The following is a 17,579-nucleotide window of genomic DNA, read 5'->3' as shown; positions in this document are numbered from 1 at the left end:
AGCGCGCAGTCGGCGCCAGACTTTAGGCGCCGCCCTCCGCGCCAAGACTGGCCTTGGGAACGCCGCCTTCACGCTCCGTCCCCCGGCGCAGGCGGAGGCGGGACCACGCCAGGCGCACACCCCGCCCAAGCCACGCCCCCTCTACGCCGGGCGCGCGTCCCGCCCACACGCCCAGCCCGGCGCGGCCCACCCCGGATGTTCGCCCCTCACTGACCGGAGTCCGAGGACATGGCGAACCAGGTAGGCCTGGCTGTGCGCGCGAGCAGGGCCCGGGAAGACTAGAAAGGGAAAGCATGGGGTGGAACCGAGTCGCTGACTGCGCCGGCCTCGACCCGTAGACTGACATCAGCTGCCGGATCTGAAACGGTGCCTCGGGCAAGCTGCTCTGCAGGAAGGAAGGGAAAGAATCTTTGTTTGGGCTCCTTACTTGAAAAGGCTTCGCTGCTTTGGGGACAGCCCGAGCGTGGTGAGGGTGGGCAGAACCTGAGAGTGGGGGGACGGGGGTGTCGGCAGAAATGGTTTAGGAGCGCTGATGCTTCGCATATGCAAAAGTTAGTAACTTGCCTGGCGTCACCTTGCAGGTAGCAGAACTACAGCCAGAGCCCGTGCTCCTAACCTGAAGTTGTTGCGTTTCATGGTTGTAATTGTTAATTGAATAATTATGGTGCCACCAAAGAATGTTATTTGGGGACGACTCCTGGGTCCCTTTCAGTAGTAGCATTTTTGAGCACTTAAGGCACCAGAACGTACCTCTTTTGATCGTACTGCGACACTTTATGCGAGTACTGTCACCATTTTGCAGACCAAAAATTGAGGCTTAAGAGGTTGGTTCTCCTGAGTGGTCACATTAAGATAGTGAGCCAGGAACTGTTCCAGGTTCCTGAAATATACATTAGACGGTAAAGAGGCAGAAATGCACGAATAACATGAATGATCAGTCTAAAGTTGCTTAGTGTTTTAATGTTTTGCAAACTTTAGAAAGATTTATGACATTAAATGTTGCGGTTGAAAAGAAATAGTAAACTCTAAACGATCTTTCATACTTCACAAACTGGCAAGTTATTTTTCCCAATGAAGACGTGCCTTTATTTGGAGACGGTAAAAAATTATAATCCTGTGATTGTTCAGATTTGAAGTGAGGCAAAGTGGATTTAGGGTGGAGCTTGTTTTGCCTAGAATTGTCATTAAAAGGAAAAGGTTAATCTTTCAAACATTCCTCAAAATGGGGAGTGGGGGTATAAAAACTTAGATTATTGGGGCAACTGGGTGGCTCAGTCAGTTAAGCGTATGACTCTTGGTTTGGGCTCAGGTCTTGATCTCACCGTTGGTGGGATTGAGCCCTGCCTGGAGCACCTTCCTGACCGGGTGGAGTCTGCTTGGGATGCTCTCTCTCCCTCTCTCTTCCCCCTCCCCACCTCATGCATTCTCTCTCAAAATAAATAAACTTAAAAAAATTTTTTTTAATTTAAAAAGAACTTAGATTATGGATGAATTAGGGGCACCTGGGTGGCTCAGTCACTTGAACTGTCTGACCTGATTTCAGTTCAAGTCATCCTAGGGTCAAGGGATCATGTCCAGGTTGGGCTCTGTCACTGAACATGGAGCCTGCATAAGATTCTCTCTCTCCCTCGGCCCCCCCCCCCAAAAGATTATGGATGAATTATATTTATTCTTGTTGCCTCAATTCTCTAGGATATGTGACTATTTTGAATTTGACCTTTGTGATTTTGAGATTTATGGTACGTAGAGGTGAAAATATTCTAATGCAATGTCTGAATTTTTTTTACCATCAGATTTAATATCTACACTTTAATTTTAAAAATAATAATTTCCAATTTACACAAGCCACTCAACTCTCTCTATAGTTCAACTCTCCTTTTCCTCCAGTCTTCGTTCTACTGCTACTAATGAATATTACTTGTTTCTGCAAAGCTATACTTATGCCAAGGACTGTATCGGGGACTTTTTATTCATTTTCATTTACTCCCCACAATAGCTTTTTATATTTGTAGGTGTTTAATTACTATTATTTGTAACTAACTTTTTCTCATTCTTGGATATCCTAGTAAAAAGTGAAGTTATTTCAAGTCCACCAATGAAATTTAACACTCTTTCTCCACTTTGTGCCTCTCCCTGTAACTCACACTTTTTGTAAGTGTTGACTTTCAGGTCTGTCTCCTATAAACTCAGCAGTTTGCAACCTTTATTCTGTCAACACATTTCATAAGCATTATGTGAACTGCTCAAAACTTTCTAGGGGAGGGACGGAAACTAGGTGACAGAGATTAAGAGCTCAGACTTGCATACATAGAATAAAGATGTCATGGGGATATAAAATACAACATAGAGAATAAAGTCAGTAATATAGTAATAACTTTGTATGGTGACAGATGATAACTAGACCTATCATGGTGATTATTCTTAACGTATGTAAATATCAGATCGCTATGTTATCCACTTGAAACTAATATAATATTGTATATTAACTGTGCTTCAATAAAAAAAATTTTTTAACTCTGCTCACTACACCTGGTTCTCTAGTAAAGGAGGCCTGTACTGACTAGAATTTCTAGGGCAATGCTATGCTATAAAAATATGATACAAGTTCCACGTGTAATCTTTATTTTTCTAGTAGCCACGTTAAAATTGAATTAAAAATAAACGATTAATAAAAAATAAAATTGATTAAAATTTAATCCAATTTACAGTAATCCTCCCTTATCCACAGTTTCATGTTCCACAGGTTCAGAAGCAGGTAATCTTCCTTCTGACCTATTGTCAGAAGGTCCTTGGTAGCCTAACACTACATCACAATGCCTGCATCACTTACTTCCCTAAACCTCACCATGTAGGTATTCTGTCATCTCACATCAGCACAAGGATGAGTACATACAGTGCAATAAGATATTTTGAGAGAGAGACTGTATTCACATAACTTACTACAATATAATTCTGTTAATTCCTTGTTCCTGATTTATAAATTAAACCTTATCATAGACATGTTTGCATAGGAAAAACAATATATATAGTTTCAGACATCCACTGGGAGTCTGAGAATGTATCGTTCACAGATAAGGGGGAATTACTATATTCAAAGTACTGCCTTGACATGTAATTAATATTTTTAAATATTGAAATACTTACACTTTTTTTGTACTAAGTCTTCATAATCTGGGTGCCTTTTACAGTTTATATCAGTTCAGCTTGATAGGCACACAAGACAAGTGGCTGTTGTATCGTATAGTACAGTTAAAAAAGGTAGATACAGTAATTTTTTAACTTTATTTATTTTGAGAGAATGTGAGTAGGGAAAGGGCAGAGAGAGAGAGAATACCAAGCAGACTCCATGCTGTCAGCACAGAGCCCGACGCGGGACTCAGTCCCATGAGATCATGGCCTGACCAGAAATCAGGAGTCACTGAACCACCCAGGTGCCCCTAAATATAGTATTTTAAAGTGCCTCATTCTGATCCTCCTTATGCACCTTCCCACCTTGCAGTTTTGCACTAAACGGTGTTAACTTAAACCAGCTTTAGTAAAGGAATTCCACAGGGTATGTGTTAAGCATTCAGATTCCTTGGATCCTATGCCAGACCTACTGAATCAGATTGTCTAAGACAATTTTTTTTAAAAGTTTTTATTTATTTTGAGAAAGAGATTGGGAGAGCAAGAATCCCAAGCAGGCTCTGTGCTGTCAGCCTGACACAGGGCTCAGACTCAGGAACCATGAGATCATGACCTGAGCCAAAATCAAGAGTCCAACACTTACCTGACTGAGCCACCCAGATGCCTCAGAACCTGTGTTTCTTTTCTTTTTTTTTTTTTTTAATATTTATTTATTATTTAGAGACATAGTGCAAATGGGGGAGGGGAAGAGACCGAAGGAGACAGAGAATCTGAAGCAGGCTCCAGGCTCTGAGTTCAGCACAGAGCCCAACACAGGGCTCAATCCTATGAACCACAAGACTATGACCTGAGCTGAAGTTGTACGCTCACCTGACAGAGCCACCCAGGCACCCCAGGAACCTGTGTTTTTAACATGCTCCTAGAAGATCATTAAATATTTGATTAATAAAACTTAACCAAAAGAGGCTTTTACAACTGACCATGCAGTCATCTCAGTTAAATTTTTTTAGTGAACATTACTTAATGAAATCTAAAAACACGCAAGGGGCGTATGGGTGGCTTAGTTGGCTAAAGTGTCCAACTCTTGATTGGCTCAGGTCATGATTTAATGATTGGTGGGTTCAAGTCCCGCGTAGGGCTCTGCACTGACAGTGTGGAGCCTACTTGGGATTCTCATTCTCCCTCTCTCTCTGCCCCTCCCCAGCTCACACACATGGACATTTTCTCTTCATCTCTCTATTGGAAAATTTTTTTTTAATTTTAATAAATAATCTTAAAAACATGCAGAGTAATTCTCTGTATCACTTAGAGGTTATGGTTTTTGTGCTTCTGTAATATATTTTCTAAGATTAGTAATCAGACTTTAAATTAATAAGTGGTTCATTATTATGCAGGAGGATAAACAACTTGCACTCTTTTTTTTCCCCGTCTCAGGTTGTCAAGTGCAAGGCTGCAGTTGCCTGGGAGGCAGGAAAGCCTCTCTCTATAGAGGAGGTAGAGGTGGCACCCCCAAAGGCTCATGAAGTGCGAATTAAGGTAATGACACATCGAGGGCACTGGAAAAGAAGACTTACAATGAGGTCTCTGGATAGACGAATCCTCTGCGGACGAATCCCCAAGGACAGCGTTAGAGAGAAAGTATCGAAAGTCCTCCAACCTGGGAATCACAACATCCTCTTACTTTACCCGCTTCACTTTTGCAGCACTCCTCTCCCTCTTTTTAGCTTTTGATGCCGAGCTGAGCAGCCTTCCCCAGGGATCACTGGGTTACTGCAATCTATCTTCCGTAGCCTGTATTTAAGTTGACTTTATAGGAGGCTCCCCTTTCTGCCAAGCCCATTACTTAAAATGTATGATGACACATTTAAAACAAAAGAAGAAATGGGCTTCAGTTTTGTTAGCAGAGGTTTCAAATAAGATTTGGGAAGAGGTTCCTGATTTGATTGGAGCAACAAACAAGTGAAGTCTGCTTGCTTGGAGAGCTTTATAATATACTGACTCTTACAGGCAAGGCCAGGGTTCAGGGGATTTATTAGTCTATTGCTTCCCAGCCTCTACTCTGGCAGAGAAATGAAATTACCCCTGGAGAGGACAGTATTGCACAAGGCAGCCAACTGGATATTTTTAGCATTCTACACTTGTTTTGATGTAAAATTAAGACTTTAAAGTAGTGACCATTGAATAAAACTAACATTCTAGAAAAAAATAAAGCTCTTTTTTGCCATGAATTAGAGTATACTTTCCCCACCCTGCCTCCAAACAAATGGTTATGCTCCCAGGGATCAAATATCAGGTTGAGGAGCCCAGGGCCAAATAACTTTGAGATTCTTTTCAACCCAGACCCAGTAATTTTATGACAGTTTATATGTTTTTCTTTAAGTTCAGAAATGAACCTGATTGTGATTTTGCCACTGAGAAAGAAAATGTGACCTGGGATACTAAGATGAGCTGTACGGGGCACACAATCTTCCCTGAGAAACCACTAACAAATAGCAAAGAATGTTACCTTGTAAGCGGGTACATAGGTGAGAGACAAAGACACAAATATAAACCTCCATGGCTTCCTTTCTTGCTTTAAGTGGTTTGGAAAGATAAGATACTTAAAAGCCAGAGAGACAGGAATAAAGGGCTATTTAAGTAGAAATTGTGTGTGGCTGCTAAAAAGGGAGGTGATTTCACTAGAAACTCTGAATTTTGGCCCAAATAAGCAGGCAGGCATATTTCAGCACTAGTCCATACCTGCTTAGCAATCACATTTGTCAACAGTCACGAGGACCCCAGCAGAGAAATGGCTCCTCCTGCTTTGTACACAGGTCATGTTCCTCTCCACACCTGTAGGCACGGTGCCTGTGAAATCACCTTGTTCACCTTCTCTTGCTAGCATGCCCTGAAAAGGGATAGACGTGCCGTGTTTCTTTGCATATAAACACACCACGACTTCTATGTATCACTAAAAAAAAAAAATGCTGCCAATTCCGGTTAAGATACCATAGATTGTAAGCACTTACTGATTTTAAAGAGGTTAAAATATGAAAGAAGTATATCTTAGTATCGATGAAATACAGTATTTAAAATGCCTTTCCTTTGACCTGTATCTCTCCGGATTCCATGCAAACACGCTTAAGTGCTCTTGATATCCTGCTAGGTTATCGCCACTGCAGTTTGCCACACTGACGCCTATACCCTGAGTGGGGCTGATCTTGAGGGGAGTTTTCCAGTGATCTTGGGACATGAAGGGGCTGGGATCGTGGAAAGCGTTGGCGAAGGAGTTACTAACCTGAAGGCAGGTAAGGAGGATATTTGAACCGCTCTTAGTTTTATAGTTTCAACTTATTTCTACAAGGAAATTATTTTTCTGATAAGCTATACATTGTTTCTTCACAAACAAGTTATCACCTGAGTCATTTGTCAGGAAGAATTTTATTCCTTATCTGGGAAACACAAATATTTGTAAGTTTTTTTTCTTTCTGATTTTGCAAGGTACTGTTCATCTGAAACTAAGTATGCTCCCAAACCAGTTTTGATCAATTAAACAAGAATTTTTAAAGATTCATCGGTGAGTCAGTATTTTAAAGCCCATGACTTGTTCTCCAGTTACAGTTTTAAAAGCTTCAGCTCAATAGCACTGCATAGTCAGGCAGTGTCTGAATGATGTTACACAGGTAAAATTCAGAGGTCAAATTTTTAACTTTGCAAAGCCGCACGAGTTGACAGGAGTGGGAATTTGCAGGGGCTGATGTATCCATTTAGAAACAGATGCTACCTATTCAGAATAATGTCTTTGCATGTGTTTCCCAGGTGATACTGTCATTCCACTTTACATCCCACAGTGTGGAGAATGCAAATTTTGTCTAAACCCTAAGACAAACCTTTGCCAGAAGATAAGGTTAGTATCTTTGTTATTTGGTCCTTAAAGTAATAAGTAATTGTGTGGCAGTCTATACTGAGCATTCTACATGAATTATTTCATTCTAGCTTTATGGCACCCTCACTCTCACTAGTATCCCCATTTTCATAGATGAGAAAACTAAGACTCCAATAAAGTGGTATGCCCAATATCATCAGCTATTAGATAAAACAATTTTATTTATTTTTTATTTTTTTTAATGTTTATTTAATTTTAAGAGAGAGACAGTGTGAGCAGGGGAGGGGCAGAGAGAGAGGGAGACACAGATTCAGAAGCAGGCTCCAGGCTCTGAGCTGTCAGCACAGAGCTTGACACAGACTGTGTGATCATGACCGGAGCCGAAGTCGGTCACTTAACCGACTGAGCCACCCAGGTGCCCCAAAAAGAATTTTCTGAACCCGTTATTCTTCCATAACACTTGGCTAAATTTGCCAAAATGTTTATTAAGAAGGGACACGCTTATGAAATTAAATAGAATCATTTTTATGAGCCGTTTTATTTTCCATGAAATCAAAGTAATGAAACTCAAGGTTACCTGGAAGACTACAAGAGAAAAAATAATCCCTTGACATGGAAAAGGTAGTTACTTTATTGTAGTAAGGTAACAGCACTTAAAAAACTATTTCTTTGAAGGAGTTTAAGATCTTGTGTTCCCCTTTTTCCTTTTTATTGAGGTAAAACATCTATAATAGTACTTAATAGTACTATAAACCTTAAGTGTACAGCTCAATGAATTGTTACGTATGTACACACCTAATGGTTATAACCACCCAGATCAAGATAGAGCACCCTTTCAGCACCCTACAAAGTCATTTGTATCCCTTGCATGTCAGTACCTGCCTCTCTCAAAGGGAACCACTGTTCTGATTTCTTTCACTACAGGACTTCATATACATAGAATTACATACTGTGTGCTCTTGGTTTCTTGCGAGGTGTAGACACTAAGTTGCTCTGTGCATCGCCTCCTTTTGTTGCTCTGTCATATTTCATTCCAAATATTTATTTATATATCCATTTATCTCTATTTATCCATTCCCCTATTCATGGACATCTAAGTTGCTCCATAAATGTTTGGGGCTGTTGTGATTCATGCTACTGTGCGCATTCCTATGCACAGCTCTTCGTGAAAGTGTGACTACTTTCTCTTGGGTATTTTCCTAGGATTGGAGTTGCTGGATACAATATTGTGATTTCATTCCAATGACCAAAAACATGTTCCTCAGATGTATGGAGTCTTCTGCCATAGTTTCTGGCTCATAGCTACTAAAATTTAGTAGAATTTCCCAGTGCTGTGGGCCATTAAAGTGCCTTTGTTATGTTAGTGAAGGTGACTTTTGGAAAGCCCTTAGGCAACCTAACAATGGCCTGACCTTTGGTAAGGAAAACAGGTGTGGAGGTTGAATCAGTCAATGACTTAGTCAATCATGGCTGTAATGAAGCTTTTATAAAATCCCAAAGGGACAGGGTTCAGAGAGCTTTGGGGCGAGTGAACACATGTAGATTGAGGAGAGTGACATGCCTGGAGAAAGCATGGAAACTACTCAACCTTTCGCCATACTTCATCTTATGCGTCTCTTCATCTACCTGTTGATTCATATTCTGTATCATATCCTTTAATAACCTAAGTTAAGGAGCACCTGGGTGGCTCAGTTGCTTGAGCGTCCAACTCTTGATTTCAGCTCAGGTCATGATCCTGGGGTTGTGGGATCATCAAGGCCTGAATAGGGGCTCTGTACTGGGTGTGGAGCCTGCTTAAGACTCTCTCTCTCTCTCTCTCGCTCTCGCTCTCGCTCTCGCTCTCTCTCTCTCTCTCCCCCTCTGCCCCTTGCTTGTGCTTGCTTGCTCTGTAAAATAAAAAAATATAAATAATAACACGGGCGTCTTCGTGGCTTAGTCAGTTAAACCTCTGACTCCTGATTTCGACTCAGGTCATGATCTCATAGTTTGTGAGTTCAAGCCCTGCATCAGGTTCTGTGCTAACAGCATGGAGCCTGCTTGGGACTCTCTCTCTCCCCCTCTCTTTTTCCTCCTCCCCTGCTCTCGCTCTCAAAATAAGTAAACTTTTAAAAATAACAATAACATAGGTGTTTCCATGAGTTCTGTGAGCCAAAGAAATTAAAAGAACCTAAGGAGGAAATCTTTGGAACCTACAATCTGTAGCCATTGGGTCAGAAGCACTGGTAACAGCTTGGGCCTTGCAGCTAGCATCTGAAGTGGAAGGTAGGGACAGTCTTGTAGGACCGAGTCCTGAACCTGTGGGATCTGACACCCTGCTGGTGTCCAAGAATTGCTTGGTGGTATGTGTAAGGGAACACTCCCCATCCACACATTGGAGCTGGGTCCATGACCTGGAAATTGAGTCACATATGAAAGATCGTGTGTTCTTACTTTTGTTTTCTAGTGCCGTTGACAAAATTACTTTATATTTTTGGGAAACAAGATGTCTTCACTTTATAACATAAGTCCAATTAATTTTAGCAAAGCTAGAACCCAAATAAACCTCATTTTGAAAGGTAATTTCAAACACGGTCCAACAGCTTGGGATGTATCAAGTATAACAATGGTGTTGGGCTTTTTGTGGCTGTCTGGAGCCTTTCAGAGGGACAAGTCCTTTCAAAGCACAAAATGTATCCCACGTCACCTTTTGTTCAAGAAACTCCTCTGAGATAGAAACATTAAGGAAGGCTATAAACAAACTTATTTGCTCTGAGAGATATAATAGTTATTTGTGGTAGAGCTTTGTCATAGATTTGTTTTTTGTTTGTGACTGTATTTTTCTCTCAGAGGAAATGGATTAACTCTTGAGTTAAAGGCAGTCCATTTTCTCTTCATCTGTGTATTTGTTTATTCCAAAGGATTAGCCTAAAAATGTACATCAAATTATAGTGCATTATTTTTAAAAATAATAAATATTTATTAAAGCACTCTGTGCCAGGCACAGTGGTAATTCCTTATATAACACTTCATTTGATTTTTATAACAATCTGTAAGATACGATTGTTTCTTCATTTTCTAGTGAGGAAACTAAGCCACAAATGTTAATTAACTAGCCCAAGAGCACACAGGATTTGACCTCAAGTGTGTATGACTTTAGGGCCCGTACTCCTAAGCAGGACATTACATTACCTATCTATTTAGAATATCTAAAACCGTTTTGATACCATTTATCATACTGATTGCTTTTCTGAGGGTTTTTTTTTCATCTTTTATTAGTGTTACCAACTACACAGGCAACAAACAAAGTTACAGAGAAAGAAAAGATAACTTGAATCCTTAAGGATTGTTAGGTTTTTAACAAAGCTTCCTGAAAGATCTATATTAGCTAGTTTGGCTATCTATTTTCATCACCTGATCTGCATAATTGCTCACAATCTCTGTGTAGATTCTGGTTTAGGGTAGATTCTCATAGTCTTTTCATGGAATTTTATTTTTTAAATGTTTATTTAAAAGAGCACACAAGCAGAGGAGGGGCAGAGAGCCCCAGATGGGGCTCCATCTCACAAACTGTGAGATCATGACCTGAGCCAAAATCAAGAGTTGGATACTTAACTGAGTGAGCCACCCACGTGCCCCTGTGATAGAATTTTCAAATTATTTCATCTGAGCCATAAGTTGTGTCTGTTAAATTTATCTCAATACCTTGACAACAGGATCCGGAAGGATACTGAGTGTTGGAAAAGATATGTAGGATTATAAGCCTTTTGTTAGGTTTTCTAATAAGACATTGCTGAAAGGTGCTAAATTGTTAATAAATAAATAGAAATTCGACTTTGGGGCTTAGCACACTTTTCTGTTTTCCTGTCATATTTCTTTTTTGAAAAAGATTCCTGTCATATTTTTTTTTTTTAAAAAAACTGATTTCTTTTTCCTGTGGATTTTGGAAAACCTGATTTTACCCTGCCTTTCTCCTTTTTTAATTTTCTTTAGAGTTACTCAAGGGAAAGGATTAATGCCAGATGGCACTAGCAGATTTACTTGCAAAGGAAAGACAATTTTACATTACATGGGAACCAGCACGTTCTCTGAATATACAGTTGTGGCTGATATCTCTGTTGCTAAAATTGATCCGTTAGCACCTTTGGATAAAGTCTGCCTTCTGGGTTGTGGAATTTCAACTGGTTATGGTGCTGTTGTGAACACTGCCAAGGTAAGAGATGGGCCCGGGTTTTAGCTTCCGCCTTCTAGTTTGATACAGCAGAGCTTTGCTGGAAGAGTGAAATTGGCCCAGTGTACAAGAAACCTGGTGATTTCCTTGACTCTTGTGCAACGAGTACCTTACAGACTGTGTTTACTCTCAGGTGGAGCCTGGCTCTACTTGTGCCGTCTTTGGCCTGGGAGGAGTTGGATTGGCGGTTATCATGGGCTGCAAGGTGGCTGGCGCGTCCCGGATCATCGGCGTGGACATCAATAAAGATAAATTTGCAAGGGCAAAGGAGTTTGGAGCTTCTGAGTGCATTAACCCCCAAGACTTCAGTAAACCAATCCAGGAAGTGCTCGTTGAAATGACTGATGGGGGAGTGGACTATTCCTTTGAGTGCATTGGTAACGTGAAAGTCATGGTAAGTGTGTTTAGCTTCATTCCTTTTTTCCTCTAACGTTCTTGTAAGAATAGAGTATATAATACTCTTACAAAATAGGTGGTAATTGACTGTTTATATTACTGATAAGGCTTCGAACAGGAGGCTATTAGTTAAATTTGTGGGGACTCAAAAATTACATGTGAATTTTCGACCGGTCAGGATGTCAACTTCCCAGCCCCTGTGCGTTTTTCAAGGGTCAACAATACATCTGCTTTACTAACCTTGAGCAACAGCATCTCTACACCTCAGTTTCCTCAGGTGTAAAGTGCAGACAGTAATAGCACCTACCTGACATAAAGTCGATCCTCTGCAAAATGTCACTCTTCTCCACCTTCCTTTATTAAGGTCTTTAGAGGTCTGAACTAGGATTTACCTTTAAAACTAGACTGCTGGGACCTCATCAAGATAAAACGTTTTTGCACAGCAAAGGAAACAATCAATAAAACTAATAGGCAACTGATGGAATGGGAAAAGATAGTTGCAAATGACATATCAGATAAAGGGCTAGTATCCAAAATCTATAAGGAACTCAACAAACTCCAGACCCAAAAAACAAATAATCCAGTGAAGAAATGGGCAGAAGACATGAACAGACACTTCTCCAAAGAGGACATCCAGATGGCCAACAGACACATGAAACAATGCTCAGTGTCTCTCATCATCAGGGAAATGCAGATCAAAACCACACTGAGATACCACCTCACGCTGGTCAGAGTGGCTAAAATGAACAAATCAGGAGACTCTAGATGCTGGAGAGGATGTGGAGAAATGGGCACCCTCCTACACTGCTGGTAGGAATGTCAGCTGGCGCAGCCTCTCTGAAAAACAGTATGGAAGTTCCTCAAAAAATTAACAATTTTTGAGGAACTCCCGTATGACCAGCAGTAGCCCTGCTAGGAATTCACCCAAGGGATACAGGAGTGCTGATGCATAGGGGCACATGTACATAGCAGCACTCTTAACAATAGCCAAAACATGGAAAGAGCCTGACGAATGGATCAAGATGTGGTTTATCTATACCATGGAATACTACATGGCAATGAGAAAGAATGAAATCTGGCCATGTGTAGCAACATGGATGCACCTTGAGGGTGTTATGCTGAGCGAAATAAGTCAGGCAGAGGAGGACAAATACCATATGTTTGCACGTATAGGTGGGTTAGGAGGACACTAACAGAGGACCATGGGGGAGAAGAAGGGGAAAAATAGTTGGGGAGAGGGAGGCAAACCATGAGAGACTCTTGAATGCTGAGAACAAACTGAGGGCTGATGGGGGTGGGGGAGAAGGGAAAGGGTGATGGGCATGGAGGAGGGCACTTGTTCGGATGAGCACTGGGTGTTATATGAAACCAACTTGACAATAAACTATTTAAAAAAATAAATAAAAAATAAAACTAGACCACAAGTAAAAGCTATAAATTCTTCCATTTTGTGTTAATATTTAACCACATTAATACATTTTTTAAGTACCTTATTAAAACTTGAATAAAATTACACTGACTATTCAGTTGAATCACTTTGTTGTCATTAAAAAAAAAAAATAGTTCTGTGCCACCACCCTACCCCAGAAAGTTACCGGGGAAGCAGAGATTGTCAGCAGAGTGCACTGACCCCCCTGCTTTGGTCCTGTGTCCCCTGCAGAGAGCAGCGCTAGAGGCCTGCCACAAAGGCTGGGGAGTCAGCGTGGTGGTTGGAGTTGCTGCTTCAGGTGAAGAGATCGCCACCCGCCCATTTCAGCTGGTGACAGGCCGCACATGGAAAGGCACTGCCTTTGGAGGTAAGTTAGTAGGTGACACATTTTCTTAGTTGTCATTCCCATTGGCAGCATTTTAATCCCAGGCAGATTTCTTGCTTTAAGAATTTTCATGGGCTGCCTTCTCGTCATTAAGTTATTGCATAGTGAGTTTTTTAATAGGAGGGCTTCGTGGCTAGAGAGAGACTCTGCTTCCTCGAAGCACAAGACCCACTTTTTACACACACAAAATCAGTATCCTGTTAATGAGGACATAGTTGGGGGGTAGGGCAGCAGTCAGAAGTTGGGTGCAGGGCTGCAGACATTGTCAGCCACACTCATGTCATGGACTTAAACAGGTTATCGGCATTTCCGCTCATTTTTCCCGCGTCTGGTTATCGCTGGATGTGATCATCCTCTTGTCTGTATAGGACTGATTTCAGCAGTAACCAGTACAAAGTCTTCAACTGAAAATACTGTATTAGATAAAGCCTTGGAACAGAATTGAAAAGCCGCCAGACTGATCATGTTTCCCCTTTTGTGATCCTAAACAGCACATGGTAGTTTGGGGTTGCCTAACTACTGATAGAACACTAAGAAACAGTTTCCATCTTTTTTGGCTAGGAGGCACAGATCAAGCCTGTGTATCCCAACAGGTGTGAATGAATGAAATCTAAAGTTTTTGTAGGGTTTTTAAAAAGTATACTCTCACCATCCTTTTAGGGGAAAAAATCACTTAGCATGAATTTTCAATAATCTGTACTTAACAAGGTGTTTCTTAAGATCCCCCTATCATGCCTGCTATTTTGAAGTCCAGAGGATAAGCTCAAGAGGGCATAAGGGGGTTTGGCTGAAGTTTCCTGTTATACTACAGAATTCACCATAAAAAAGTGTCAAGCTGACTAACCTCGCCTTTCCAACAAAATGTACGCCTCTCTTGAGTATCTCAAAACAGACTTTTAAAGCCACACATCCTCTCAGGTCCTTAGTGTATTTGAAAGGACATTCTAGGGGCACATGGGTGGCTCAGTTGGTTAAGCATCTGACTTCAGCTCAGGTCATGATCTCACGGTTCGTGAGTTTGAGCCCTGCGTCGGGCTCTGTGCTGACAGATCAGAGGCTGGAGCCTGTTTCAGATTCTGTCTCCCTCTCTCTCTCTCTGCCCCTCCTCCACTCATTCTCTGTTTCTCTCTCTCTCAAAAATAAACATAAAAAAAAAAAAAGACATTCTAAACCTGGGGGATTGAGCCGGGGATTGATCAGAAGCCTGCTCCTCCCAGCACTTGCTAGTTGAGAAAGAAGCTGGAGCATTGGGGCATGATGGGTGTTGTTAAAATATGACCCACAGATGTAAACAGAAGTTTTGGTCTAACAAATAGAGGTGGCTGTACTTGTCTCAGTTACCAGGGGATTTAAAGAAGAAAGAAGGGGGCATCTGGTTGGTTCCGTTGGTAGAGCTTGTGACTCTTGATCTTGGGCTTGTGAGTTCAAGCTCCACATTGGTCATGGAACTTATTTAAAATAAATAAAATACTTTTTTTAAAAAGGGAGAAAGGAAAAGCCCTACAGTTTGTAAGAGAAAAATAACTAGTAGAGGATAGAAGGAGGGAGATTTGGAAAAGGCTGAAAAGTGATTTGAAATGAGCTACAGAGTGTCCCTGGTATAAAAGGTAGGAAAGTTATCTGTTGATTTATTGCTTCTTTCAATACAAGTGAAAGATTAAAGCACTTTTTTTTTTTAAATCTTCTATAGCTAAAAATTTCCCACTTTGTTTTTAGTTTCACAGTTTCTGTTGTGAGATGGTAACCTTAATTTCACTGTTAAATTTAAAACTAAAGAAATAAGGGTTGCCTGGGTGGCTCAGTCGGTTAAGCGTCCGGCTCTTCGTTTTGGCTCAGGTTGTGATCTCATGGCTCATGAGTTCAAGCCCTGCATCAGGCTCTGTGCTGACAGTGCAGAGCCTGCTTGGAATTCTCTCTCTGCCTCTTATCCACTCAAGCTCACTTATTCTCTCTTTCTTTCTCTCTCTCAAATGTATAAAGTTAAAAAAAAAAAAAAACGTTAAAACCAAAGGAATAAAAGTCATGTATTACATCAGGTTTATTCTTACTTAAATTTCATGATTATAGAATCTTTGCTGTTGTGGACCTAAATAAGTTTGTTCTAAGACTTCCAGAGTTCTAGCCTGGGTACTTTAAAAGTCTCAATTGGCTAAAACCCTAATGAGATTTTAGTAAATATTAACACAGAAAAAGGAAAATACTCAAAAGGCATTTACTATTTTTTAACTAAAAATATACCTGAAATTCTTCTTTCTCTGTATGCTGGTACTGAAGTTTTTTCAGTCCTCTTAAATTCATGAGAAAAAAATTTCGGTTTTCTTTTAATTTAAATTTTAGTTAACATACAGGGCAATATTGGTTTCTGGAGTAGATAGAATTCAGTGATTCATCACTTACATTCGACACTCAGAACTCATCACAACAAGTGCCCTGCTTAGTTCCCATCAACTGTCGGGTCCATCTCCCACCCACATCCCTCCACCAACCCTCAGTTTGTTCTCTGTGGTTAAGAGTTTCTGTGGTTTCTCTTTTTCCCTCCTTCTTCCTGAATGTTCATCTGTTTTGTTTCTTAAATTCCACATATGAGTGAAATCATATGATAATTTGTCTTTTCTCCAGGTGACTTATATCATTTACCTTAATACATTGTAGTTCCAAAAAATTTATTCTCTTAAATGCCTGTCACTCACTAAGTAATAAGCATACTGCAAAGATTTGGTGGAAGAACTAATAGGTGGGCGATTTCTTTTAGGATGGAAGAGTGTGGAAAGTGTCCCAAAGTTGGTGTCCGAATATATGTCCAAAAAGATAAAAGTTGATGAATTTGTGACTCATAATTTGCCTTTTGATCAAATTAATGAAGCCTTTGAACTGATGCATGCAGGAAAGAGGTAAGCTTCCTCATTAGCTATACATTATAAAAGGTAGAAATGATTTGGGGTTTATGGATTTTAGTGGTCTTAAAAGATAAGCATTTAGGGGTACCTGGGTGGCTCAGTCAGTTAAGTGTCTGACTTTGGCTCAGGTCAAAAAAAGATATTTAAGACTGTTTATTGCTTCCTTCTCTTACAGCATTCGAACCGTTGTAAAGCTTTAAATTCAACAGAAAAATATGTCCATCTTTTGACCTAAGTTGTGGTCCAGCTGAAATAGCCAGACAAGCAGGGAGAAGCTCTTCCAAGATCACAGTCTCTTAGACCTTCTCTTCTACTACTTCTAGAGTAACCTGTTCTAGCGAGTAATATTTTGTGTATAATTCATACATCTCTAATCATGGACAAAGCTATTACGGTCGTAAATTAGCTTTCTGAACTCTCCTTCACATGAATAACTGCTGCTCATTAAGGAATATTCTGACATAATAAAAGTAATTTCTTCATATGTGTGAACTTGTGACCTCTGTTTTATGCTGAATTCATCCTCATGGTTCCCATACCCGTTATCTTCATTCTTTAAAGGAAAGCTAGAGGAAGCAGGGCAGTGGTGAATATCTTAACCGTGCCTTCTTCCATCCTCAGTAACTTCTGCCTTACTTTTACGAGTCTCTGGCTCGTTTACTAAAGAACATTTCCTGGGGTGCCCGGGTGGCTCAGTCATTAAGCGTCCAACTTCAGCTCAGGTGTGATCTCACCATTCATGAGTTCAAGCCCCACATCGGGCTCTGTGCTGACAGCTCAGAACCTCGAGCCTGCTTTAGATTCTGTGTCTCCCTCTCTGCTCTCCCCCGCTCGCACTCTCTCTCAAAAATAACAAACATTAAAAACAATATTTTAGATTGACGTGGCTTAATTGTTCCTGCAAATGGTGGTGTTTCTGAGAGAGCACTATTTAGTTGACTTAAAAGAAAGAAAGGTAGCAATGACGCTCAGGACCTCTCCTTTTTGGATTGCTGGTTTATTTGTAGAACCAGGCATTGCAACCTAGATTCTCTCTCATTTTACCTCAGGGGCTGGAGATGCACTAAGGGGTCCATATGGCCCCAAAATTATTGCTCTGAGAAAACTGGAAGAAAAAATTAAAACTGGCTTCTACCAAAGCTGTAGGAAATAGGCTTTTAATCTGGTTCAGTTTAGCCTTCCAGGAACAACATCTACCAACTTGGGCAGCTGCACTAAGAAAATGGACAAGTAGTGTGATAATGTGGGAGAGCTAATAATTCTCTAAAAAGTTT

At 40.7% G+C, this 17,579-nt stretch overlaps 1 protein-coding gene across 1 annotated transcript; it reads left to right on the top strand.

Moving 5' to 3' along the window:
* Positions 1 to 141: 141 nt before the first annotated feature.
* On the top strand, positions 142 to 16,787 carry ADH5 (alcohol dehydrogenase 5 (class III), chi polypeptide). Its single transcript, XM_039254234.1, has 9 exons — positions 142 to 240; positions 4,561 to 4,662; positions 6,272 to 6,413; positions 6,925 to 7,012; positions 10,961 to 11,180; positions 11,332 to 11,592; positions 13,255 to 13,390; positions 16,161 to 16,299; positions 16,481 to 16,787. The coding sequence occupies exons 1-9, from the start codon at positions 229 to 231 to the stop codon at positions 16,503 to 16,505; spliced, it is 1,125 nt and encodes a 374-aa protein (XP_039110165.1). The 5' UTR covers positions 142 to 228; the 3' UTR covers positions 16,506 to 16,787.
* Positions 16,788 to 17,579: the final 792 nt, after the last annotated feature.

The sequence above is a fragment of the Hyaena hyaena genome, unplaced genomic scaffold (genome assembly GCF_003009895.1).
Source record: "Hyaena hyaena isolate Hyena2069 unplaced genomic scaffold, ASM300989v1 scaffold_480, whole genome shotgun sequence".
NCBI classification, from domain to species: Eukaryota; Metazoa; Chordata; class Mammalia; order Carnivora; family Hyaenidae; genus Hyaena; species Hyaena hyaena.
The sequence above is the reverse complement of the archived record's forward strand: the minus strand, read 5'-3'. Positions and strand labels throughout refer to the sequence as shown.